The sequence below is a fragment of the Siphateles boraxobius genome, unplaced genomic scaffold, assembly GCF_051911475.1.
Source record: "Siphateles boraxobius isolate OS27281-9 unplaced genomic scaffold, OSU_SipBor_1 9, whole genome shotgun sequence".
NCBI classification, from domain to species: Eukaryota; Metazoa; Chordata; class Actinopteri; order Cypriniformes; family Leuciscidae; genus Siphateles; species Siphateles boraxobius.
In genome coordinates this window covers 11,418,014-11,442,148 of record NW_027509219.1, presented here as the reverse complement: position 1 = coordinate 11,442,148, position 24,135 = coordinate 11,418,014, and the positions used below count along the sequence as shown (strand labels likewise).

The window sequence follows — 24,135 nt, the reverse complement described above, 5'->3', positions numbered from 1 at the left end:
TTAGCCATAGAGTGCGACAGAAGTATTTTTCCCTTTAATTTTTCCCATAGGGATTTTTAAAAAGTCTTTGTTAAGGAGTTATAAGCCATGAACCAAATCAACCAGCTACGAGGTGACTCACAACAACATTAAAATCTTTGATTTGAAGCAAAAAAGTATTTGCAAATCCTACTAAAAGACAAAAGTTCAAGACTGTACTTAACTTTAATGAGGGAAAGAACTACAATTCCATGAAGCATTTGAATGACATAATTGACAATAAGAATTGAAAATGATGGAGAAATATAAAACTACTGATTTAAAGACATTGATTATATTTGTATAAACTACACACCCACACACACACACAGACACACACACACACAGGCACACACGCAGGTTTCACTATATTAGTCGGGACATTGCATAGACTTCCATTGATTCATATCAGGTTAATGATATTTTCCATTGCCTAACCCAACCCCTACCCCTACACCAAGACCTACCCATCACAGAAACATTTGAAAAACACTAGATAAAATAAAAACAAGTTTTGGACCAATTAAAAGCCTTAACTTGTGAGGGCCAATAAAAAAAATCCTCACTAGTAATAATATTTCACTATACAAGTGAGGACACTTGGTCTATAACCGAACATGTGTGTGTGTGTGTGTGTGTGTGTGTGTGTGTGTGTGTGTGTGTGTGTGTGTGTGTGTGTGTGTGTGTGTGTGTGTGTGTGTGTGTGTGTGTGTGTGTGTGTGTGTGTGTGTGTGTGTGTGTGTGTGTATCCCATCATTCGCAGTGCTTCATAGGAGATGGAGGGGATTAAACAATTCTTTTGGCCCAATTTGTGATTCTTTCATTTCTAGTGATGTAGAAAATAATTGGGTTAAACACAATTATTTAAAAGTAATCTGAAATAAAGCGGCCTGATGGCTTCAACAAAAGCACATGCAATCGATTAACAACCACATAGAAAAAAAATTACACACCTCAGCCTAAATCCATACTTTTAACAATCCATTTCCACTAATTTGTCCCTCAATGCTGTTTCGCTCTTAGACACAGAAAAAGCTCTTCCACTCAAAACGCTATTACTTCTTATTGTCCAACACAGATTGGCCAGCACACACAGACAGACTTGCGCTACACTTGACCTGAGAGTTCAGGAAGTGTTTGCCGTGCTTCCTCGCTCCTCCTGAATAATACATACTGCAGAAGTAAAACAATGTGCTCAGCAAGGCAGCCGTAAGCTTCCAGGAGGAAGTGTGTGTGTCTGCTGATCAATAAAACTCTCCAAACACATTTCTACACAGCAGACTGAGGGGACAGATATTGGTTTAATTAACATAGTAGAGGCAAGGTTAGAGACAGGAAGAAAGAAAGGAAATAAAGAGTCATTAGAAGAAATTTGTGATTCTAACTTTTAGACGTTTTAGTTTTAGACACTTTTAGTGGGTTTTAACTCTTCTAGTATTTAAAAGGACAGAAAAAGACAAGATCCTTTTTACTTTACATTTTCAGTTTCAATTGATTGGCTGTTTCGTATGCAAAACCTATTCAATGCATCCCTTTTGTTACATTGAAACAACTTCTAGTAGAACTGCAAAAGGATCATTTACTTATTCAATTGAAGTCTCTTATTGTCAATAATATTGTAAAATATTATTACAATTTAAAATGTTATTTATTCTTGTGATGGCAGTTTATTTTTTAAAGGAATAGTTCACTTCAAAATGAAAATTCTGTCATCATTTACTCACCCTCAAGTTGTTTCAAACCTATATGAATTTCTTTCTTCTGCTGAACACAAAGGACTATATTTTGAAGAATGTCGGTAACCAGGCAGTTGATAAACAACATTGACTTACATAGTAGAAAAAAAAGCTATGAAAAAGTAGAAACAGTCAACAGGGTTCATCAACTGTTTGGTTACCAACATTCTTCAAAATATCTTCTTATGTGTTCAGCAGAAAAAGGAAATTCATATAGGTTTGAAACAGCTTGAGGGTGAGCAAATTATGACAGAATTTTCATTTTTGAAGTGAACTAATCCTTTAAGTCCATCTCTTTGATAAGTATGTGTCTCTGACGAGAACAGATTACGCAGACAGACTGAGGTCAGAGCAAACGTCATTGCTTTTGACACACAGAAACATGTCCTAACTAATAAGTATGAAGCTCACATCACAACATCCCTTTCCCCTCTTGGCTCTATCTGTGTGTGTCAGTCCCAACAACAATATTTCAGTGCTACTCGTCCCGATGCCTTGACGGCTTTTCTACAGGAGATTACACGAGTCAGCACACAGAGTTCAATGCCATTTGTCAGAGTCTGCAAACACAGAGATGTTCATATTTTATGGCTCTCTTGTCTCGAGGGATCTCTGGGAGCAATGAATAAATGGTACCTGCATTATCCAAACAAACAAAATGGATTTGTCATTCAACAAGTCAAATGAATACTATAATATAAGCAAAGTTGCATCATATTGATCAAAAGCGTCAGAAAGTTTTCTATTTCAAAATATTTTGATCTTTCTATTCATCAAAGAATCCTGAAAAAAAATATCATGGTTTCCACAAATATTTTAAGAAGCACAACTGCTCTCAACGTTGATACTGCAATTATAAGACATATTTTTGCCAATTTACATACAGCGACAGATGTCAAAAGACAATGTGTCGGGTTTTTAGTTATTTTAAATCAATATCTACATTTTTACTGTATTTTTGATTAAATAAACTCGGCCTTGGTAAGACTTCAAAAGACTTCTTTAAAAAACATTAAAAAATCCTACCAACCCCAAACTTTTGAACGGTAGTGTATATATATTAACTGACTCTAGGCCAAGGTACAGAATACAGCTGACACAAACTTGTTCATCATCTCCTTGTTCTCACTCATATTCCTTTGTACGCACTCCTTTGAAAGACACCTTTCTTTCCTTTTGTCATTTTCAGCGAACACACCTTCTCTTTCCCTGAGACTCTTGGCCTCGATTAAAACATTGACATTTCTGAAAGTGGCAGATACAGATTCAAGACCAGGAAGAGAGGGTCATGTCTGAGAGCCCTGTGGTTCTATGCATGTTTTTAAGCTGACCTGAGATCAGACAGCCTGGCACGTCGAGGTTCACCTCGTGGAAAAAATAAGAAGAAAAACGGAGGAGCTTCCTGGGTGTCCAGAGAAAAGATTTGAAAGAATTCATTTTTACCAATTCCGTGAGGCAAAGCTGTGCCTGGTGACAACTGCAGTCCTGCAGATAAAAAAGAGGATGAGGGGAAAATGTCTTTGAAAATACTTATCAAAGCCTGCATCATAGGTTGGAAAAAAGTAATAAAGCTTCTGGGAAATAAAGCAAAAGTTTTGCTATAAAAGTTTGTTGAAAAGGGCACATTACTAATTAATAAGGAATTTGATTTTTTAATTTTTAAAGAAAAGAAAAATGAATAGTGTTGTTGTTTTGCCTTTGCAAAACTTGGGACTATTCGGGAATAGTGATAGATTTTAAAATTTAGGAACAAAAAAAAAAATCATAATTGTGTGATATAAACTGAGAAAGAATGGCTCATTTATATCGCACAATTTTATAAACTGCAATTGCGAGTTATAAAAGTCAGAATTAGGAGATATAAACTCGCAATTATGAGAAAACTAACAAATGTGAGATTAAAATGTTATAGGTTTAAATGTTATTTCATGCTGTAACTGTAGTGCATTATGCCCCCCTATGAACCGCATATGTTAATATTATGTAGATCTGTAGCATCAAAGCATTCAATTCATACTTTAAGTAGACTAATAATTGCAGGTTTCATCAGTCCAGTCTATCCATTTAATAGCTTGCATCCATAAATGTCAAAGTTTAGCTTACAAGGTAATCTTCAGTGATGGTATTCTGTGAAAATGAGGACCATCTTTTTTTACATTCCGATTCTGACATCCTAAGACACAGCAATACATTTATTTCTCTTATTCCCTGGATCTCACCCGTTTTCCTCCACTTGTCACTTGCAAGTGCAGTGACGTAACTGTGACGTCTGCTCCCAAATGGTCTATAAGTAACTAGATTTTACCTTTCTGAAATAAAAGAAAACGAGTAGAGTTTGCCTATACAAAATTTAGGACTATTTGGGAAGAGACAGATTTGGAAAATTAAGGAATATTTTGGCAAAAAAAAAGGCTTAATAAGAAACTAGATTTTTACATTAACAAAACAAGGCATTATCAAAATTAATGATGGTTTACATAAATGGCTAGCTGATTCATTGATCTTTATTGCTATGCTGGTTTTAGATTCACTTGACCCCAATCAGATTAGGTTTATTTCAGGGAATTTTACAGGGAAGGAGAACAACAGAATGGGACAGAACTGAACGGTCTTGAGATGTTTTTAAAAAGTTATTTCAACTTCAAAATGTAAAAACATGGTGCGAGACACTCAAAGAAAGCAGCACAAGTTGTGAGGCATGAAAAATGCATGAATTAAAAAATAAAACCTCTCCAAAAGAGTCTCATCGTGCAAACTGTCCAACAGCTAGAACTGTCAGTATGGTATGTAAAGTATATACCGACACTACAAAAAAAAAACTACTGATGAAAGAGAGTGGAGTGCCTTTCCTTTACCATGCCAAATCCAGCAAAAGATAAGCATGGATGTACGACGAGCTGCAGATTTACACCTGCTAGCCTATGGGGACCATGGAAGCTCTCTGGTGATCAGCACGATAAGTCATCCAGTAACGTTGTGTGAGCGGTAGCCAATAGCCCTGTGGGCCGACTGCCTCCACTTTTACAAAGGTTATCATCAAATGTTGTAGGATTTTAAATAAGAGAGCATGCCGAACTTACCGTCGCATGCAACCTGAGAGGTAGGTTTGATCTGTTAAATGGTATTCTGGGAAGAAGCTCAAATCTGTGAAAATAAGTGCTAGAGAGTGTATTACAGAGCTGAATGCTGGGTAATCTGGCCCTGCAGCTAGTGATTAATACCTGGGCGTCCGATCCCATAAAAGTTGGAGTCTGTATATGCATCCACAGGCCCGCCACAGGCTTGGATGGCGTCTGTGTGTACATACTTTGAAAGTTCTCTATCAACGCTGCATAATTCCCTCTCTCTCTTCATTTCCTGCAGAGTCCAACACCACAGGAAACAGGGAGAGAGAACAGTAATGGAGTAACCAGCAGAGATAAAGAATAACATTATGCTGCTGGCCAAAAAAAAAAAAAAAAAAAAAAAAAAACATGAAACCCGGACCGATCTTTTCCTGTTGTTCAGACACAAAGTCATCCTGGGCATCTAATTCAGATTTCACAATTGTGAGATAGTCAGCAGGTGTATTTTCTTCTTCTGTTTGAGGAAGAGAGAAAAGATAGAAAGAATTTGACTATGTTGGAGTCTAACAGCTAACACATGCAGGCTAGACGAGGTGACTATCGCACTTTTAACACTGCTCTTAACTGAGTTATTGATGTTCTAAACACCACTTTTGACCCTGGATAGAGAAACATTTTACACTTGTAATTTATAAGGGGGGCTAGTACAGATGTTTTGTGTTAGTCCCAGAGCAGTGTTAGCACCGCTTTTGTTGTGTTAAAGGATTAGTTCACTTTTAAAAAAACTTTTGCTGATAATTTACTCACCCCCATGTCATCCAAGATGTCCATGTCTTTCTTTCTTCAGTCGAAATTTTTGAAATGATCGATCGTTTCACTAGATAAGACCCTTATTCATAGTCTGGTATCATTTAAAGCCATTTGAAGCTGCACTGAAACTGTCATTTGGACCTTGAACCGTTTGGGTCCTATTGAAGTCCATTATATGAAGAAAAATCCTGGAATATTTTTATCAAAAACCTTAAATTTCTTTTCAACTGAAGAAAGAAAGACATGGACATCTTGGATGACATGGGGGTGAGTAAATTATCAGCAAAAGTTTTTTTTAAAAAGTGAACTAATCCTTTAACCCCGTATTGCAGTGGTAAACATGTAAAGTTTGAATCGATGTGGTGTTAGAATGTTTTGGCTAGATGCTTTAGCAACAGACACCCAATCGAGTGCCTCATATTTCACATACTTTGGACAATTAACACAGCATGATGTATAATCAGTAATATCAGCTTTTTGAGCGGCTCCGGTGGAGAACAGAGACTGAATCTTAAACCTTCAGTCGACACAAAGCTCATATCTCTGTCGCTTTAAGTTACCAAAAATGAAACCACACACGAAAAGCTGCAGCACACGAATAGACACGTATTGTGGCACGCAGAGCGACTCTCTCATAATGTATGACGTGAAAGACAACGGGCCCTATTTTAACTATCTAAGCGCATGGTCTAAAGGGCATGGCGCAAGTGCACTTAGGGCGTGTCCAAATCCACTTTTGCTAGTTTAACAACGGGAAAAATGGTCGGCGCATCCGGCGCATGGTCTAAAATTTCCCTTTTCTCTCAATAAGTAAAGGGTGTGTTTTTGGCGTAACATGCAAATCAGAGAGTAATTTCCCATTCCCTGTAAAAGCCAGTTGCGCTCGCGCCATGGCGGATTCGCTAGTTACATGGTGGAATTTGCAAGCAGAAAGACCGAACGTGTCCCCAGAGAGCAAACGGATCAGCTCGTGCGCGAGGTTAAAGAGCGCAAGCAGACCATCTTTGGGACACGCCAGATTCCACCATATCTTTTACAATATTAATCATTAACATTGTTATCCTTTTTATTTTTAATATTTGGAATGTTTGTGTGCTGCTGCTGTGTGTGTAATAAGCAGATTGTGGACCCACCTATAGGCGCATATTACTAACACGCTCTTCAAATAACAAAAAAAATAATAATTTGCGCCATTGACTTTAGTCCAGGTTTCAGTTGGTCACTGGTGCAGTCTATTTCAGTTACCTCAAAATAGCAACGCACAACAATGTGCCTGAACACACCTCGTTTTCAGACCGTGCTGCCCATGGGCACACAAATGGGCGCAAATGCATTTGCTATTTAAACAATGTGGTGCATGACGTGAAAATGATTACTGCGTCGGACAGAAACTAGCAAAAGACGCTTGCAAAAAACCAGGCGCCGCACTGCGCCGGGTGTATGATAGGGCCCTACTGGTTTTCCAGTCTGGTTCATTTCACACAGGTTTGAATCTGACTGTTCTTTCACAGTCAATTCTGTTTCTTCCACTTCAAATAGTTTCAATCACTAAATGTTGCATGAAAGAAAAGGAAAAAATAGCAATGTGTCATATAATTCATATTAAGGCCCACTCGAATATCCCAGTGATGCTTGCCAAACAAAAAGAGCAAAGAGGGACAGATTTGAAGTACATGCACTCTTACTGCTGCCATTAGCAAAATGCCTCACACCTGTCTGTGTGTGCTGTATTAATGGGTGCGGAAGTAGTTTGTGGGTAAATTGTTCATTGGCCTCAGATACACAGAATGGGTGGGAGTACATCTGGACCATTGAACTGTCATTGCGATGGAAATCACATCCATCTACTGTCTCCTTTGTGCCATTCATCGTCCTCACTGTGACAGATTTACAAACCGATTCTGGTGTAAGCCTGACATGACCATCAATTAGCATGCACATTCATAATACCAGACCTGGCACTCAGGTACAGCTTTCTTTCTCCACTTCAAGAGTTTACTTTACTCAAATGTGCCAAGACAACAGAAAACTGCATGTAGCATGCAATATAATGCGACATTCATGAGTGACAGACTATTCAGCGGAAAATGTAGGCCAGGACTTGATTTAGTGGGATGCTGAAACGTGTGTGGTTATTGGTTGATATTTCTTTTCACCTTTCAGAGGTACTATAATATTACATTTTGATGAAAGATTATGAAAACAATTTTTGTACAAAATAACAACATGTATTGACGATGAATGCACAGCAAGACTAGGGAAAATAATTTTTAAAAAAGCATGGGTCCATTTTGATTTCATTATGGAAATAAATGAATGCCAAATGTTTTTGAAACAAAAAAAGCTTGTTGAATTGCACTACTGGAAAAAATATGCATTCCATTAATGCATTGCCGCAATATAAAGTTAAGGAAACTAAACAACCGAGAGAAATATGTGTCTACAACCTCAGATTTAACGTTAGATCTGAACATCAGCATTAGGGAATAACATTATAATCTCGTTAACTGTAGTGAAAGCTGCTTACATGTTAAAAGGTAACCGTGAAGACGTAAACATGTCTTTATCAGTCTTTCCATATGTATACTGGCCCTGACAATCATCACAAATAGGTACTTACCACTTGCTCCATTTCAGTAAATCCGTTTTTTTTTAATGAATGACTCTCTCAACCTTTTGCTATGATAGTCTTTGTCAACAGCCACTTGCACCCCCTGCTGGTGAGGACGACTAACAGCAGATAAAGATTATGAATCAGCAATCTACTTATATTCCTGCAGTTCCCGGATGTGAAATGTTAAATTTTTTGTAGAATTTGAACAACTGAATTTGTAGAAGCGAATTTGTAAAATGAAATAAAATGGACCGAATATTATAGATTGTATTTTTAAACAGAATGAACATTTTGGAAGTGAAATCTGAAAGGTGAATATGGATTATTGAATTTTTAATATTGAAAATCTGTGTGAAATGTTTTGAATTTAAATATTCACAGCTTAAATATATAACTATGTTGGACTTTAGCCCTTAAAAATGCAATACCTAAAAATACAACATTAAAATGCAAGCACGGTTAATGCAATGCATATATTTTTTCAATTAGTGCAATTCAACAAGCTTTTTTGTTTCAAAAACATTTGGCATTATTTTACTTACATGTTTAATCTTTATGCATAATAAAGTTTCAGAATCTAAATCCAATTTGGAGATAAAAACTGGTCCAATACAGAGAAATCTTGAAGTAGCATTATGGCAGGCTAAGCAATATTTTCAGTTCATAATGTATACGTCACTGAATATACCAGAATAACCGTTGTGTGAACTAGTTTAGGATCGCCTTCTAAACAGATGGAAGCAGAAATAATCTGTATGCTAATACTCTGTATCTGATTCTTCATAATATGTGTCATCAATCATTCAAAAAAAAAAAAATACTAAGCTTTTTTGGGCAGGATACACAAATAAACAAATACACACACACACATAAACAGTGGACTAATAGGGAATCAACTCTTGGGTTCAGCTGACTACTAATGACTACGCTCAAGCCTTGGTACGTGGACACGCACTCATAAAACACACATCATCCATCAAGCACATGTGCTCACTTCATCTCTGACACAAGCGTGAGCTGAAAGGTACGACCTCTCTTCCCCTTGGCATAATTACAATAAATCGCATTTACACAGAATGCTGATCAGGGACCATCTTTCATTATTGATTTCATTCATCAAGATGGAACATAAAAGACATTGATTTTGAGGATATTTTACATCAATCAGCTTACAAGTGATAATTGCATAAAAGCTGAGTTTCTAAAAAAATCCAAGCTGTTGAAATGGGACTTAATATTGACTTCAATTGAGTTTATACTGAGCTAAACATATTTTCTGTACCCTCGGAACCTTTCGCAAACCTTTACATTTTCATTAAGTCATTTTCATTAAGTATGCTTATCAAGTCCTTTTCCTCACAGGTCCCCACTGTAGCTAAATTTAGGTTGTAAAATCATTATAAGAACATTTGGTCCCCTCAATAAAGGCAAAGCCTGACCCACACACACTCACATTTATATATTAATGCACACACTTATTCCAACAGACACACTTATCAAAAGCTAGGCAAGCTACGTCTGTGTCAGAGCTTACGCAGTGCCATTCATATATCTTACTCTACATTCTCACGCACTCACACAAGCCTTACCAAAGTCTTTATGCGAGGACATCCAGCCGATGGCTTTGAGAGAGACGATAGCAAGAAGTCCAGATCCCACAAAGGAGCCGATGCCGGAGAAGAAGAAGAACAGGCCCATTATAGCGCTCTGCATGGAGCGCGGGGCTGCGGAGTAGGCGAACTCCAGACCTGCAAACACAAGCACATGCAGAAACCAATGATGAAAGTCTGAAGTTTGCTTCAAATGCATGATCAGAAACCTCAAAAGTATCCATGGCACTCTACCCGACCCGTCCACATATACAGAAAAAACATAGTCTTGTGGGAAAGATCATGGTTCAAAAAAAAAAAGTATTGAAAAATGAATTCATTTGTAACAGGCTCACTGCATGTAGATGCAAGTGCTCAGACAAAGATAAAGGAGAATTTACTAAGAATGAATTGCACTAAAAGCGCTGTTTATTCTACATTGTCTATACTGTTGTATCAACTTACAGCCAGAGTTCTGACTTTTGTGAATAAGACGATCTATAATGTGTCTTATTTGCATAGAAATGAGGATATATTGAGGCTGCAATATATGTGCATGTTTCACTTAAAAATAAAAATAAAGTAATAAATGGTTTCATAAAAAAAAGATATATTAACATTGTCATATCCATTACCATGCTAAAATCTTCTGAGAGTTTTCATATATATTAGTGCTGTCAATCGATAAAAAAAAAAAAAACGAATTAATCATCATTAATCACACATAACATTAAAGTTTTTAATATATTTTCATGTTGTAATACTTTCACACGTAATCTCCAAAATAATGTTGAAACAACAAAGACAGCATATTTTAAATATTTGTTCAATGGCATCTTTTTACTAAGCACTATGAATGAAGGCCAGTATCATTGATACCAATACGGATGTCTCCATTACAGGCATTCCATAACAATTTTCATGTAAGACCATTGTAATAAATGTCACATTTAGCTGTGTCTTTAATTCATCAGGGTTCAACACAAAAGTTTTTTCCAGACGGGACAGTTCAGATTTTTACCTTACCTGCTAAAATGCACAAAAAAAGTTATTGTGTTCGTTGTTTTTGACCCATGTAACCTTGTAAAGAGTGCTGATTTTCAGGTAGGTCTAACAGATAGGAAATATACTGAAAATGAATGAAGTTATAAAACACTTTGCAGTCTTCACTGCATACATTTTGAATTAAATATAATCCTTATTAAAGGTACAAACGTTTTTCAGTCAAGAGCAGCGATTGATTTTCTCTTAGTCTTTTGTTCTTCGATTACCATTAATTACAGACAGCAGTTTATTAGGCTGTTGTCACTTTAAGACCTGACACATCCTATTTTCTCACAAATCTTTGTGTTCCTTTGACACTTTTAAGACTGTGCTTAGGAGGACACTCGACAATACAGGAATTTTGGCATAATGTTGTGTGTTTTTGTCCGTACAAGCGTGAAAGAGAACTCAATGGGGTACTGCTGTGCTGTCTGAAGCGCCATTCTGTGTGAGAGTTTCGGGTGTTTGTTCACAGAGAGCCGCTTCACACACAGCGTGACAGTGAAGATTTTAGTTATTTTGTCCATTCACATTTGAATGGTTTAATAACGCTTGAATAAATAATAGCGTGATCATATACTGCAGCGCAGCCAAAGGATGAGAGAAAAAAACAGATGCTGCGTTAATTGCTTCAATATTTTTAAAGCGTTAAACAAACAATTAATTGCATGTGTCAAAATGTTCATTTTATCAGCACTGATATATGTGACCCTGGATCACAAAAGCAGTCACAAGTTGCACGGGTATATTTGTGGCAATAGCCAACAATACATTGCAAGGGTCAAAATTATAGATTTTTTCTTTTATGCCAAAAATCATTAGGATATTAAGTAAAGATCATGTTCCATGAAGATATTTTGTAAATTTCCTACCGTAAATAAATATATAAAACATTTATTTTTATAGGTGAATGCAGCACAATCGCGAACATAAATGGACAACTTTAAAGGTGATTTTCTCAATGTTTTGTTTTTTTGCACCCTCAGATTCCAGATTTCCAAATAGTTGTATCTCGGCCAAATATTGTCCTATCATAACAAACCATAGATCAATTGAAAACTTCATTCAGCTTTCATATGATGTATAAATCTCAATTTCAAATAATTGACCCATGTGACTGTTTTTTTGGCCCAGGGTCACATATACAGTGGGGCAAAAAAGTATTTAGTCAGCCACCAATTGTGCAAGTTCTCCCACTTAAAAAGATGAGAGAGGCCTGTAATTTTCATCATAGGTACACTTCAACTATGAGAGAAAAAATTAGGGGGAAAAAAATCCATAAAATCACATTGTAGGATTTTTAATGAATTTATTTGCAAATTATGGGGGAAAATAAGTATTTGGTCAATAACAAAAGTTTCTCTCAATACTTTGCTATATACCCTTTGTTGGCAATGACAGATGTCAAACGTTTTCTGAAAGTCTTCACAAGGTTTTCACACACCTTCAATGTCCTTGCTGATGGAAGGAGGTTTTCACTCAAAATCTCACGATACATGGCCCCATTCATTCTTTCCTTTACACGGATCAGTCGTCCTGGTCCCTTTGCAGAAAAACACCCCAAAGCATGATGTTTCCTCCCCCATGCTTCACAGCAGGTATGGTGTTCTTTGGATGCAACTCAGCATTCTTCTTCCTCCAAACACGACGAGTTGAGTTTTTACCTAAAAGTTCTATTTTGGTTTCATCTGACCATATGACATTTTCCCAATCCTCTTCTGGATCATCCAAATGCTCTAGCAAACTTCAGACGGGCCTGGACATGTACTGGCTTAAGCAGGGGGACACGTCTGGCACTGCAGGATTTGAGTCCCTGGCGGCGTAGTGTGTTACTAATGGTAGCCTTTGTTACTTTGGTTCCAGCTCTCTGCAGGTCATTCACTAGGTCCCCTCGTGTGGTTCTGGGATTTTTGCTCATCGTTCTTGTGATCATTTTGACCCCACGGGGTGAGATCTTGCGTGGAGTCCCAGATAGAGGGAGATTCTCAGTTGTCTTTTATGTCTTCCATTTCCTAATAATTGCCCCCACAGTTGATTTCTTCACTCCAAGCTGCTTACCTATTGCAGATTCAGTCTTCTCAGCCTGGTGCAGGTCTACAATTTTGTTTCTGGTGTCCTTTGACAGTTCTTTGGTCTTGGCCATAGTGGAGTTTGGATTGTGACTGTTTGAGGTTGTGGACAGGTGTCTTTTATACTGATAACAAGTTCAAACAGGTGCCATTAATACAGGTAACGAGTGGAGGACAGAGGAGCCTCTTAAAGAAGTTGTTACAGGTCTGTGAGAGCCAGAAATCTTGCTTGTTTGTAGTTGTACTTTTTAAGTGGGAGAACTTGCACAATTGGTGGCTGACTAAATACTTTTTTGCCCCACTGTATATACATACATACATGTATACACACACACATATACATATGCAAACTCTCTGAAGATTTTTTTTTGTAGCATGGTAATAGATATGACAATGTTAATGTATTGGTCTTGGCAGCTGCTTGCGACATCGCTGCTGCTGCTATTGATTATTGCTGTTGTTATAGATTACTGCAGCTACTGCAAAGCAAGTAGAGGAACTTGATGCTGTCGATACATTCCCAGATACGCTGCTGTGAAAAGTAAGACATACTGCTTCTGCACAAATGGCATCTAAAAAAATAAACCATAGCAGATCTATAAAGGTGGAGTGTTTCAGAGGAAATCTGAAAGCACGCTGCAAAATGCTATGGTAAATGCTAATCATCTATTTAAATGCTGAGCAGCAAGGTCATTGGCTGCAGATGCGACAGGAACCAATCGGATTGTGCCATTAACGAAAATATCATCAATAGAGCCGCCATCTTGAAACAGGGGAACTCCTCATCAGCGTCAATATAGGAAAAGGTCTAACGGAAATAAAATCACCATAAATCGTCATGAATGCGATTTTCTAGTTGTTTTGGTCCGTTCCAACAGTCAGACATGTATTTATTATAGAGTCCAGAGAAATTCTAAAACATTTACAAAATTTCACAATCTTGTGAAATGTAATCCCTTGCTCTTTTTTTTTAGATTTCGTTCGTGTAAACATCCATATGCAGCACAGAAGTCCGGCATCATCCATGAATTCAGCGTTACCTAGCTACATCCTATGACAAGACCCCTGTTCCAAGATGGCGGCGGTTTTGACGCATGTCTAGAACCCCAAGGTGACATCTAGTGTTTATATCTATGGCTAACATCCAAAAACAAAGCAGACAAGAAAACATTTTTAAATGCATCAGCCAAAAATTGCTAAAACATATTTTGGCGGTGAGTGTGTGTCCATACATCTGTAGCACTGATGAAAATCTGGCAGCAGAATGACACAGAAACACCTACTCAACTGCCAAAATCAGCAAACATCCCTAAATATTTACAGAAAGAGACCAAGAAAAAAAGAAAGAGGTAAAAAAGAAAAGCAGTATATGGAGGATCCTGAGTGGTGGAAAGAAAAGATGAAGTAGTTCAGGAAAGTCAGGGGATGTAGAAAGGATGCAGAAAAAGAGAAAGAGAAGATCAAATCTCTTTTTAACCCTGAGTGGTGGCTGCCTGCTGGCTGACATTGATAATTTCATGGCGCCTCAACTTGTCATTTTTAAAATTATGGCTTGTGGGCACAACTGTCAGACTCGTTTACTGAGCCTGGTTAGGCCATGAATCTTCCCTGAAAGATGGACAGATAGTAAGAGAGAGAGAGCACAGGGGTAAAACAGCTAAAAAGAAAAGGGAGGGATTCCACAAAACGGAGCAAAAGAGATCATCTAATCCCATCCCACGCTCTCGCTGCTCTGAAACAAATGCACATTGGGAGGCATGGAGGCAGGAGGGGCAGAGAGAGAAAAAACTAAAAGAGAGGGAGATGAAGGAATGCGGCTGCTCTATTACAGTGTTTATAGCTGTCTGCAGGCATGGTTGACCTTTTCTAAGTGCAGTTTGTGCCATGGAGACTGTCTGATGACTGCAATCAGATGTTTGAGAAGCCCTGGGCTCAAGAAACACTTAAAACAACAGTAACTGTTCAAAATCAATCAAGACTACGAAAATGTTATGAGCTTCTTTTTTTCAAAAATGGTTTGATTTACAGTACATTATTGTGTAACATACTAAAATGAACTGGAATCAATTTAACATAACTCGCGTGAACGATACGTAATGCATTGACCTCTATGGAGTAACAAATACCACTGGCATCACCTGCTGTTAAATGTTACTGAAAGAAGTCTGTTATGCTCACCAAGGGCTAGATTTACTAAACTGTAAATTTGCGCAAAACCGCAATCCCATTAAAGTGCCAATGGGAGAGGAAAGTTCTGTATATACAGTATACACACACTGATGAGCCAAAACATTATGACCAGTCACAGGTGAAGCAAATATTGATGATAATCCCCTAAGGCCACATATTAAGATCTGGGTAAATTAGATCGTAAGCCAAAATCAGTTCTTAATGGGCAGAAATGAAGAATGGAGCAAATTTGAAAAGGGCCACGTTGTTATGGCAAGGTTACTCGGTCTGAGTATCTCTGAAATGGCAAGGCTTGTGGGTTGCTCCCGGTCACCAGTGGTGAGAATTTACCAACAGTGGTCTGAGGAGAGACAAACCACAAACCTTCTATCTCTAAGTTGTCAAATTTTAATTTTTCTGATGCTGCTATGAACTGGATGGAGTCCTATCTTACCATGAGAAGACAAAGTACCAGAGTTGGGAATAAAATGTCATCATTCAGTAACTGTTCTGTTGGTGTCCGGCAAGGCTCAGTCTTAGGCCCTTTGTTATTCAGTCTATATGTTAACGACTTACCGCTAGCATTTCCTCAAGTTGACACTCAAATGTATGCTGATGACACGGTCATTCTGGCAAATGGAAGAGACAGATACGAAGTGGCAACCAAATTAACAGCAGCAATGGCAAAAATTGCCACATGGCTCTCTGAGTCTTGCATGACACTAAACGTCAGTAAAACTGTGTATATGTATTTTTATATAAGGAAAAATGAAAATCAGCCAGATGTCATTGTAAATGGGGAAAAAATCCAGATTGTGTCACACTTTAAATATCTGGGAGTTATTCTTGATTCAAAGTTGTCTTTTAAGAAACATATAAAGCTGGTTTGTAATACTGTTAAATTTAATTTAAGAAATTTTAGACACATTCATAATCAGTTACCTTTAGATGCTGCCAAATTATAAATGCATTCAATGATTGTCTCATATTTTACATACTGCATCACAAGTTGGTCACAAACCGGAAAAACAATACTTGCTCCACTACAAACGCTATATAAACAAACTCTCAAAGTATTAGATAAAAAGCCATCAGGTTATCACTACTGCAATATCATTCAAACGCATAAACTCTTGACTTTTGAAAATGTTATGTGCTTTGCCAATGTTTGTTTAGTGTACAGAGTAATTAATAATCTGGCTGCACCCCCATTAGAGGAGTTCATAATATTGCTCTCAGATAGTCTGAGAACAACCAGGGCGACCTGTGGAGGTCACTGTGCCGTACAGAACAGACGTACTGAGTTTGGAAGATCAGACTTCTCTATCAGAGCCTCTAAGTACTGGAACTTAGTCCCACATGAGATTAGAGACATTAGTACATTTACTTGTTTTAAATATAAAGTAAAATTATGGCTAAAATCTATACAATCATGTACCCATTAATCAAACTCAAAAAACTCATTTTTTGTTGTATCCTAATATTGTATGGTTGTGTTTATTAATATTGCACTTTATTTTGTTCTGTTGTTCTGTTTTATTGTGTTTTTTGTGTGTTTTTTTAAGAATGTGAAACTTTGTTGTCTGAGAGGCTATTTGCGTGATGACATTTTATGGTATATTTATATGGTTTGCTGGATTGTTAATTGTATGTTACCTTTTCCTGCCCAGGGACTACAGATGAAATTTAGCTTGTCGCTAATTCTGGTATGGCTGAGTCCCATACACTGTCCCTGTTAAATAAATAAATAAAACAAAACAAAACAGACCAATGTCAGGGTGTTGGCTGTGGGACGACGACAAGTTGGTGGAGGGAAAGTGATTTTCTGGGGAATGTTCTGCTGGGAAACCCTGCTTCCAACCATTAATGTGGATGTAAATTTGACACATGCCACCTACTCATTGTTGCAGACCAGCAGACATCCCTTTATGACAACAGTGTTCCCTGGAGGACGTGTTCTTTTTAATATTATACTCTGCCACACTGCACACATTGTTAAGAAATGGTTTGAGGAGGTGTTATTCTGGCCTCCAAATTCCTCAAATCTCAATCCACTTGAGCATCTGTGGGATGTGCTGGACCAGCAAATTCGATTCACAGTGGCTCCACCTCACATCCTACAGGACTTGAAGGAACTGCTGCTAACGTCTTGGTGCCAGATACCACAGGACACCTTCAGAGGTCTTGTAGAGGCCATGCATCAGCGGGTCAGTACTGTTTAGGCAGCATGCGAAGGACCAACAGCATATTAGGCAGGTGGTCATAATGTTTTGGCTCATCGGTTTGAGTGTATATGGTGCTCAGTTTAAAGGGCCCCTATTATGCTATTTCAAAGTTTCCTAATGTTGTTGTTGAGTCTCCTACAACATGTTTACACGCATCAAAGGTAAAACAAACCTGTTTAATTTCCTCATAATATACATTTGCACATCATCACATTTTCAATGATTTTCAAACGACTCGTCAAATGAATCAATCTCTCTAAATCCCTCCTTTCCGCGAGCTACTCTGTTCTGATTGGCCAGACAGCTCAGTCTGTTGTGATTGGCCTACCGTGTACATAGTGTCGAGAACAAAAACGCCCCATTGCCATAACAACGTCAGCTCTGCTTGTCCTGAGGCTTCCTACACTGTAAACTAAACACAGTAACGAACAATGACGTAGAATTGACCATATTAATGCGAGCACGAGTCCGATGATGAAACACTGTTATTCAACCCGAACCTCCATCGCAAGGACGACTTGAGCAGGAAGTTTCACAGTGATACACTACTCAGTTTGAGGTACATTATAAGATGTTGCAACTGTAATTCCTCACCATCAGCATTAAAAAGTGCATGTTTTTTACTTGTACTAATTTATTTAACGAGTATTTTTCTAATATACTGGAGTGAATACGTGGAAACTGTATCAATAACAGTGCATGTATGCAATTTACATTAGCCAAGCTCTAGAGTGAATGATCTGATGTAACATAAATGTTGGTAAACCAAATATTTCCCCAAAGTAGTGAGAACGACAGAAAATCTCCATTAATAGACACAGTTTTAGTTAATGGCCCACAGCTGATTAGCAGAAGTATTTCAGTATGACAGTGATAACATGAGTTAGCCAGTTAGCAGGAGACCTATACAATCTAAAACTCAAAACTAAGTATTTTGAACACCATCTTTCAAGAGTAAGCGGTTTGCCAATCCTACATTGAACTCCGAGATTTGAGAAGCAGTCGTCAGTAAATTAAAGGGAGCACAGCAAAAGTTTAGGATTATACTGCTGTGATATCGTGGTAAAGATGAATTTTAACCACTGATTCTTCACATGCTCGTCCTTGGGGAATGAAAAATAACTGGCTTTACCTTCACATTATAGAGCACAGCGCCGTCTTCTCGACCTGATGCTATCCAGTAGGGCTGGACGATTTTGGCTAAAATCATAATCGCGATTAATCGAACAAGTTACCTCGATTACGACTATTGAGCGATTATTCAAAAAAAATTCTCTCTCATGTGTCACTGGCAAGGCTTATACTGTAAATATGTTCACGGTTAATTTTTTTAATGAAAGAATGCATAATCCTATCTTTGTGATTCTTAAATAAGGAAACGCACAGATAGCTTTTAATGCTTACTTATTAAATATTTCAAACAATTGAAACAATTGAATCAAACAAAGCATACAATGCTTGAAATAAAAACGTCTTATAAAAAAGTGATTAAGTTTTATTGCAAAAAGAAAGTTTCCTAAAAATGTAGAAAATAGTTATTTTTGTAAACAAAATAAATTATTGTAAATATTGCCATCTTAAAAGTAAAATATAACTTATATAAAACTAAAAAAACTAATCCTTTTCATATTGTGTAGCATTTGTAAATGCTTGTGTTATCGAAACCTGCTTTATGGAGTGGAGGCTGGGCGTTGCTGGGCGTTTGTCAGTCTCTCTCTTTTTTTGCGTGTTTCTTTGGTACAAGCGGCTCCTGTTGCTGAGTTGACTCAGTGTTTGAGTTCCCTTTCACACAGAGATTCCGGAAAATACACGGATAAAGTGGCCCGGGATTTGACCCGGGTTCGTTTGACTTTGGTTCATTCACACTGCCAGTGATTTTCCGGAATCAAGAGAGTGCGTTCACACAGACACACACAACTCGCAAAGACACGTGAGCGGCGTCTATGGTTTGCTTATGAGCTGCGATTTCTCTCGGAAAACCACGCTTGTGCATTTTTTTTCTCTGATTCGATCATAAACTAGCGCATTACGAACCGTTTCACGCTGGCAAACGATCCCGGCTTAGCGCCATCATTACGACACGGCATTCATTACAGCTTTTGTTCACACAGCGCGCGTTCCGGGACTGAACATGGCAATGTTACTATGTCCAAAACCTGGCATCAATCCCGGGTCGTGTTTGCGTTCACACATAAGATGTTTGTTCTAGCAATTTCCCGGGATCAACGCGCTGTGTGAAAGGGGCTCATGTTGCTTCAATGTCGCAGACTGGACGGGGCGGAGTTACGTGACTACACACGCGGTAATATGTTTTAAGGGGAAAGTACATTAACACACAGTGGGCGGAAATATTAATAGGATTAAAAAAACGAAATAACCGACATGGTAAAATTACGTTGGTTATAGGCTCTTAATTTCGGTTTCGATTATTTTTCGATTAATAATCCAGCCCTACTATCCAGTATCCAAAGGAATCAGCTGCCGGTTCGAGGTTCAAGTTTCCCTGTTGTCTGCGCGTGTAATACATGGGCGGGTAATATGCTAATGTTTCATCTTGACGTCACAACGAAACGGCTTATGACTCGTTTGAAAAACGATTAATTTAATTGACTCAAATATACTTATATATACTGCCTTTCCATGATGCAAGTTATTATTATTAATAATTTGTTACATAGCACTTTTCTCTGCACTTAAAACTCTTTACATATGTAAGGAGGAATCTCCTCAACCACCGCAAATGTGCAGCATCTTTTCCTCAGCTTATTGTTGGAGAGGAGACAGAGTGATGAAGCCAATCAGTTTATATAGGGATGATTAAGAGGCCAAGATGCACAGAGGCCAATGGGCAAATTTGTTATAACTCTACTCTTTTTCAGGACATCCTAGGGTTTTTAATGACCACAGAGAGTCAGGGCCTCATTTCAATGTCTCATCAGAAGGACTGTGCTTGTTACAGTATAGTGTCCTCAATCACTAAACTGGGGCATTAGCACCCACACAGACCACAGAGTGAGCACCCCCTGATGACCTCACTAACACATCTTATAGCAGAAACCTAGTTTTCCCAGGAGGTCTCCCATCCAGGTACTGACCAGACTCAACCCTGCTTAGCTTCAGTGGGCAACAAGTATTGGGCTACAAGGTTATATGGCTGCTGGTCTAATTAATAAATGAGCCCTACTGCAAAGGCTTTGCTTTGGTCAAGTAGCAGAGGGAATGTAAGGGTTAAAACAGAAAAAAAGGTAATCCATAAGGTGCCTCAATGTCGTAAGCATAGCAACTAGAGTGTAATGACACGACCATCCACAATATCACGCAAGAAGAAAAAAGAAAAATACCTGACCTTTTCTAACTTCAAAGCTGAATTATTCAAAAAAGAAAAGAAGTTTAACTTGAAATATTCTGGTTTTATTTCTTCCCTTGCAGAGTCAGGCAGTGGGCAATTTTTCTTTCTTGGAAAGAACATTAGCCTTTAACATTTTTCGGAGAGAACGATATATAATTAAAATTCCCAGGGGAGGAAAAAAAAAAGATTCCGGTTTTAAGTCTGTCCCTTCAACCGGAGTCCATACATATCTCCCGCAGGTGGTGCATGTGTAAGTGCAAGTGTTCGTCTACAACAATGTGAAAAATCAGAATCAACTCAGCTTCCGCTGTCATCCGACAGCCCACGAGAAAGCGAGCTGGCATTGGAGTCCATTAAAACGGATTTATTCAAACAGAATAGGGCCAGAGGAGGGAACTTTCCAGAGACATTTGTCACATTTCTTGTCATCCAATTTCCTGGAGGTTCCCCAGGGGGAGGGATGGAGCGTTGAGGCTTATTTTAAGAGTCCTCCATGCTATCAGGAGGCATTTGCATTTCATGGGAGGGCTAGGACACTGGAGACCTGGGGTGAGATGGAGAGAGTTGACTACGAAAGTGTGTTAGCACACCGCCGCCCAGACATGACGTTATCAGACACAAACCTGTGTTTAACTGCTGTTCCGGTCACATTAAATAGTAGTCTGGTTGCCCCAAGGAATTGAAGAGTCCCCCAAAATAGTGCCAAGATGTTGTTTCATAACTGATGGATAAATGTCCTGCAGCAGAGCTTCTGGATAATTCAGAATTAGCATGTTAGCATACATCTCAGAGCAGAGCACATTGAATTTTCTTTCAAGGTACATTTCCAAAATGTACATGGAACAATCATATACACAACTACATTGTGCAATTTTACAGATGTTTGTAAAATGATTTCCACTGCATCAAACCATCTCTGGCCTTGGCCATCTTCCCAATCATGTTCAAATGTAAAAGGATTATTAAAGAAAATGAGAAAAGCTAAATTTATCTTCATTTCAGTGGGTGACATGCTATTCAGCATCTTTAATCTTAATATTTTTGATGCAGTCTTCGCACCTCTCCAATTTCTCTATCATTTCACAGCTGTCTGTGATCAGGAAGAGGCGGGCTGCCTCTTGTATTGATTCTCATAGCTTGATGGCTCTCTTCAGATTTAAAAAGCGCCTTTGCAGATAGGGTCTTATAGCTTTCCACAATACTCGAACCCCTGGAGACGTGATGGAGGAGCGGAAGATTACACTTAGCCTTCCCCGTCTCCCCATTCTGCTGGAAATTCAATCAGGGGCCGCTACGTCCACCATGGACATATTACTCCATCGGCGCTGAGACTTTTTTCTTTCAATTTTTTCAGGTCCGCAGATATAAAATAAAATGAAGATGTTAACTGTTAGGGACAGCCACTATCCCCACAAGAAAGTAGAAAAAAGAGAAAGGGAAAACAAAAGATGTCTCTTGTTACTTTTTGGAGTGGGTTGCTGTGTTAACAAAAAGAGGGTAAAATGCTGCTTTTTAACTGGTTGTGTTCCTGTTTGAAATCGTATTCATGAGATGTGCGGTTGAGGGATTTTTTTTCTAAGGACAAGGGTCTCAAAGGGGAGAAGTATCCTTTGGGGATACAAAGTACAATACAGACGGATTTAATGTAGGATACCTTATCCTGCTCAATGACAAAAAAAGAATGTCCAAAAAAAAAATCTTTGAAAAATCTAGTTCATGTTCTAAGTTCTTAGAATTATGCTGGTTTCATGTGGTTTTGAAAAACTTTTTTACAACCTTTAAGGTAAATTTAATGCTATTATTACAAATATATAATTTGGTTTAACAAAAACTATAAGAAGATTTTTCTTTCTGGACTGGGGTAAAATTGTTTTGCTGGTCTAGAATTTCATTTAAAAAAAACTGACAACATTACAGTACCATTATATGAACACTACATTAAAATGAATAATATATTAACGTTGGCACTGCAACACAACCATCAATGAACACTAAATTACCATCATGCACACATTACACTAAAAATGTCACCACCTTAGATGTAGAGAAACATTAGAATACTTTAAAGAAATTTTACATTAGGATGGTCAGAGCTTGTTAAAAAACATTGTCTTGTACTTTTGTTTTTTAACTATTAAAGATACTGCATTTGAATCCTACACACCTCATTTCTGAGTTCCCAGCATTACATCCGAATCATTATTTTCAAAAAAAGTTTTTTAAACAAATACAATAAATTATATATTATGTTTTTGGAAAGTCGCACCACATGACATTATACAATCTGAAATTACCTTACCTTGCCATAAAAGGGTCGAATTATCTGTTACTTAACAGACCTAATGAATAAATTATCGAATAATTAGATACAGAGAAAAAAAAAAGCAGTGTAAAACATTTTCTGAAGCTAATATATTCTTTTAAAAGGCCTTGAAAGTCCTTGTAGTCATATCGACTAAAAAAAAGCATTCAGTTATTTGAAGGACCAAAAGCCATGAGCGATAATCTGATTTAAAACACCTCTTCTAAGGGGGTAGAGGAGAAATCCAGTAATCAGTACTGTGTTCTCTACAATTCAGCATGAAGGGAGAGTGTTCCCTTGCCTTTGCCAAATGTACTTATTAGTCGTGTTGGTTCATAACGGCTAAGAGGGAGGACGTGCAGCCTTTGATGTACTCTGTGCGTGAAATGGGCGTAAAATTACCAGTGTGGTTTGTGTCTAAGAGGAAAACAAGCATTTTTGAACATGACCTTGGAATAGAAGCTGAAGGGTTGAAATGAACGCAGCTGTAAGTTTGGGGAAAGTTGAACACTGCTATCCTGTGTGAAAATGTGTATGGACACAGACAGGCCCACACATGACCAGCGGTAAATATAGAGCTGAGACAGCGGACACAAATAAGACAAGTGCCATGGATAACTGTAATCTGCAAAACTCTAGGGAAAAAAGAGTTTCTTTTTTAAAGTGAATCAAACAAAATGTAGGACAACCAGAGTAGTTCAATGTGTGAATGAATGATTCTTGTGAACTAGTTCATTTTAACAAATCAATCAAAATGATTTACTAATGATTCTTGTGAACTAGTTCATTTTAACAAATCAATCAAAATGATTTACTAATGAATCTTGAAGTCACTCACTGAATCAGTCATGCCACAAACTCAAATCCAACTCAAAACAAAGCAAAAACCATTGTTGCATTACATTTTTACGCTTTATGATACTGAATCAGTGTAAATGTTATACATTGGCTTAACCAATTGCATCAGTATGGGTAGAAATATTGAACTATTTGTAATAATTATTATAATTAGCAATTTTAGTCCTTTCTCATATTGTCGCGGTCTGGAGTAAAACAATATATCTCCATATTTCTTTTTTTTTCTTTTTTTTTTAATCATTACTATTATTACTACTTTGGGGTTTGCACATTTTAACCAATGAAAA

The 24,135-nt window shown here is 37.8% G+C and overlaps 1 protein-coding gene across 1 annotated transcript in view; it reads right to left on the bottom strand.

Annotated features, from left to right (window-relative positions):
- slc15a4 (solute carrier family 15 member 4) overlaps positions 1–24,135 on the bottom strand; it is a 78,854-nt gene that overhangs the window by 16,322 nt on the left and 38,397 nt on the right. Inside the window, exon 8 of the mRNA XM_077222803.1 lies at positions 9,833–9,991. Coding sequence (XP_077078918.1) covers positions 9,833–9,991 — 159 coding nt within the window. The remainder of the gene's footprint in view (positions 1–9,832; positions 9,992–24,135) is intronic.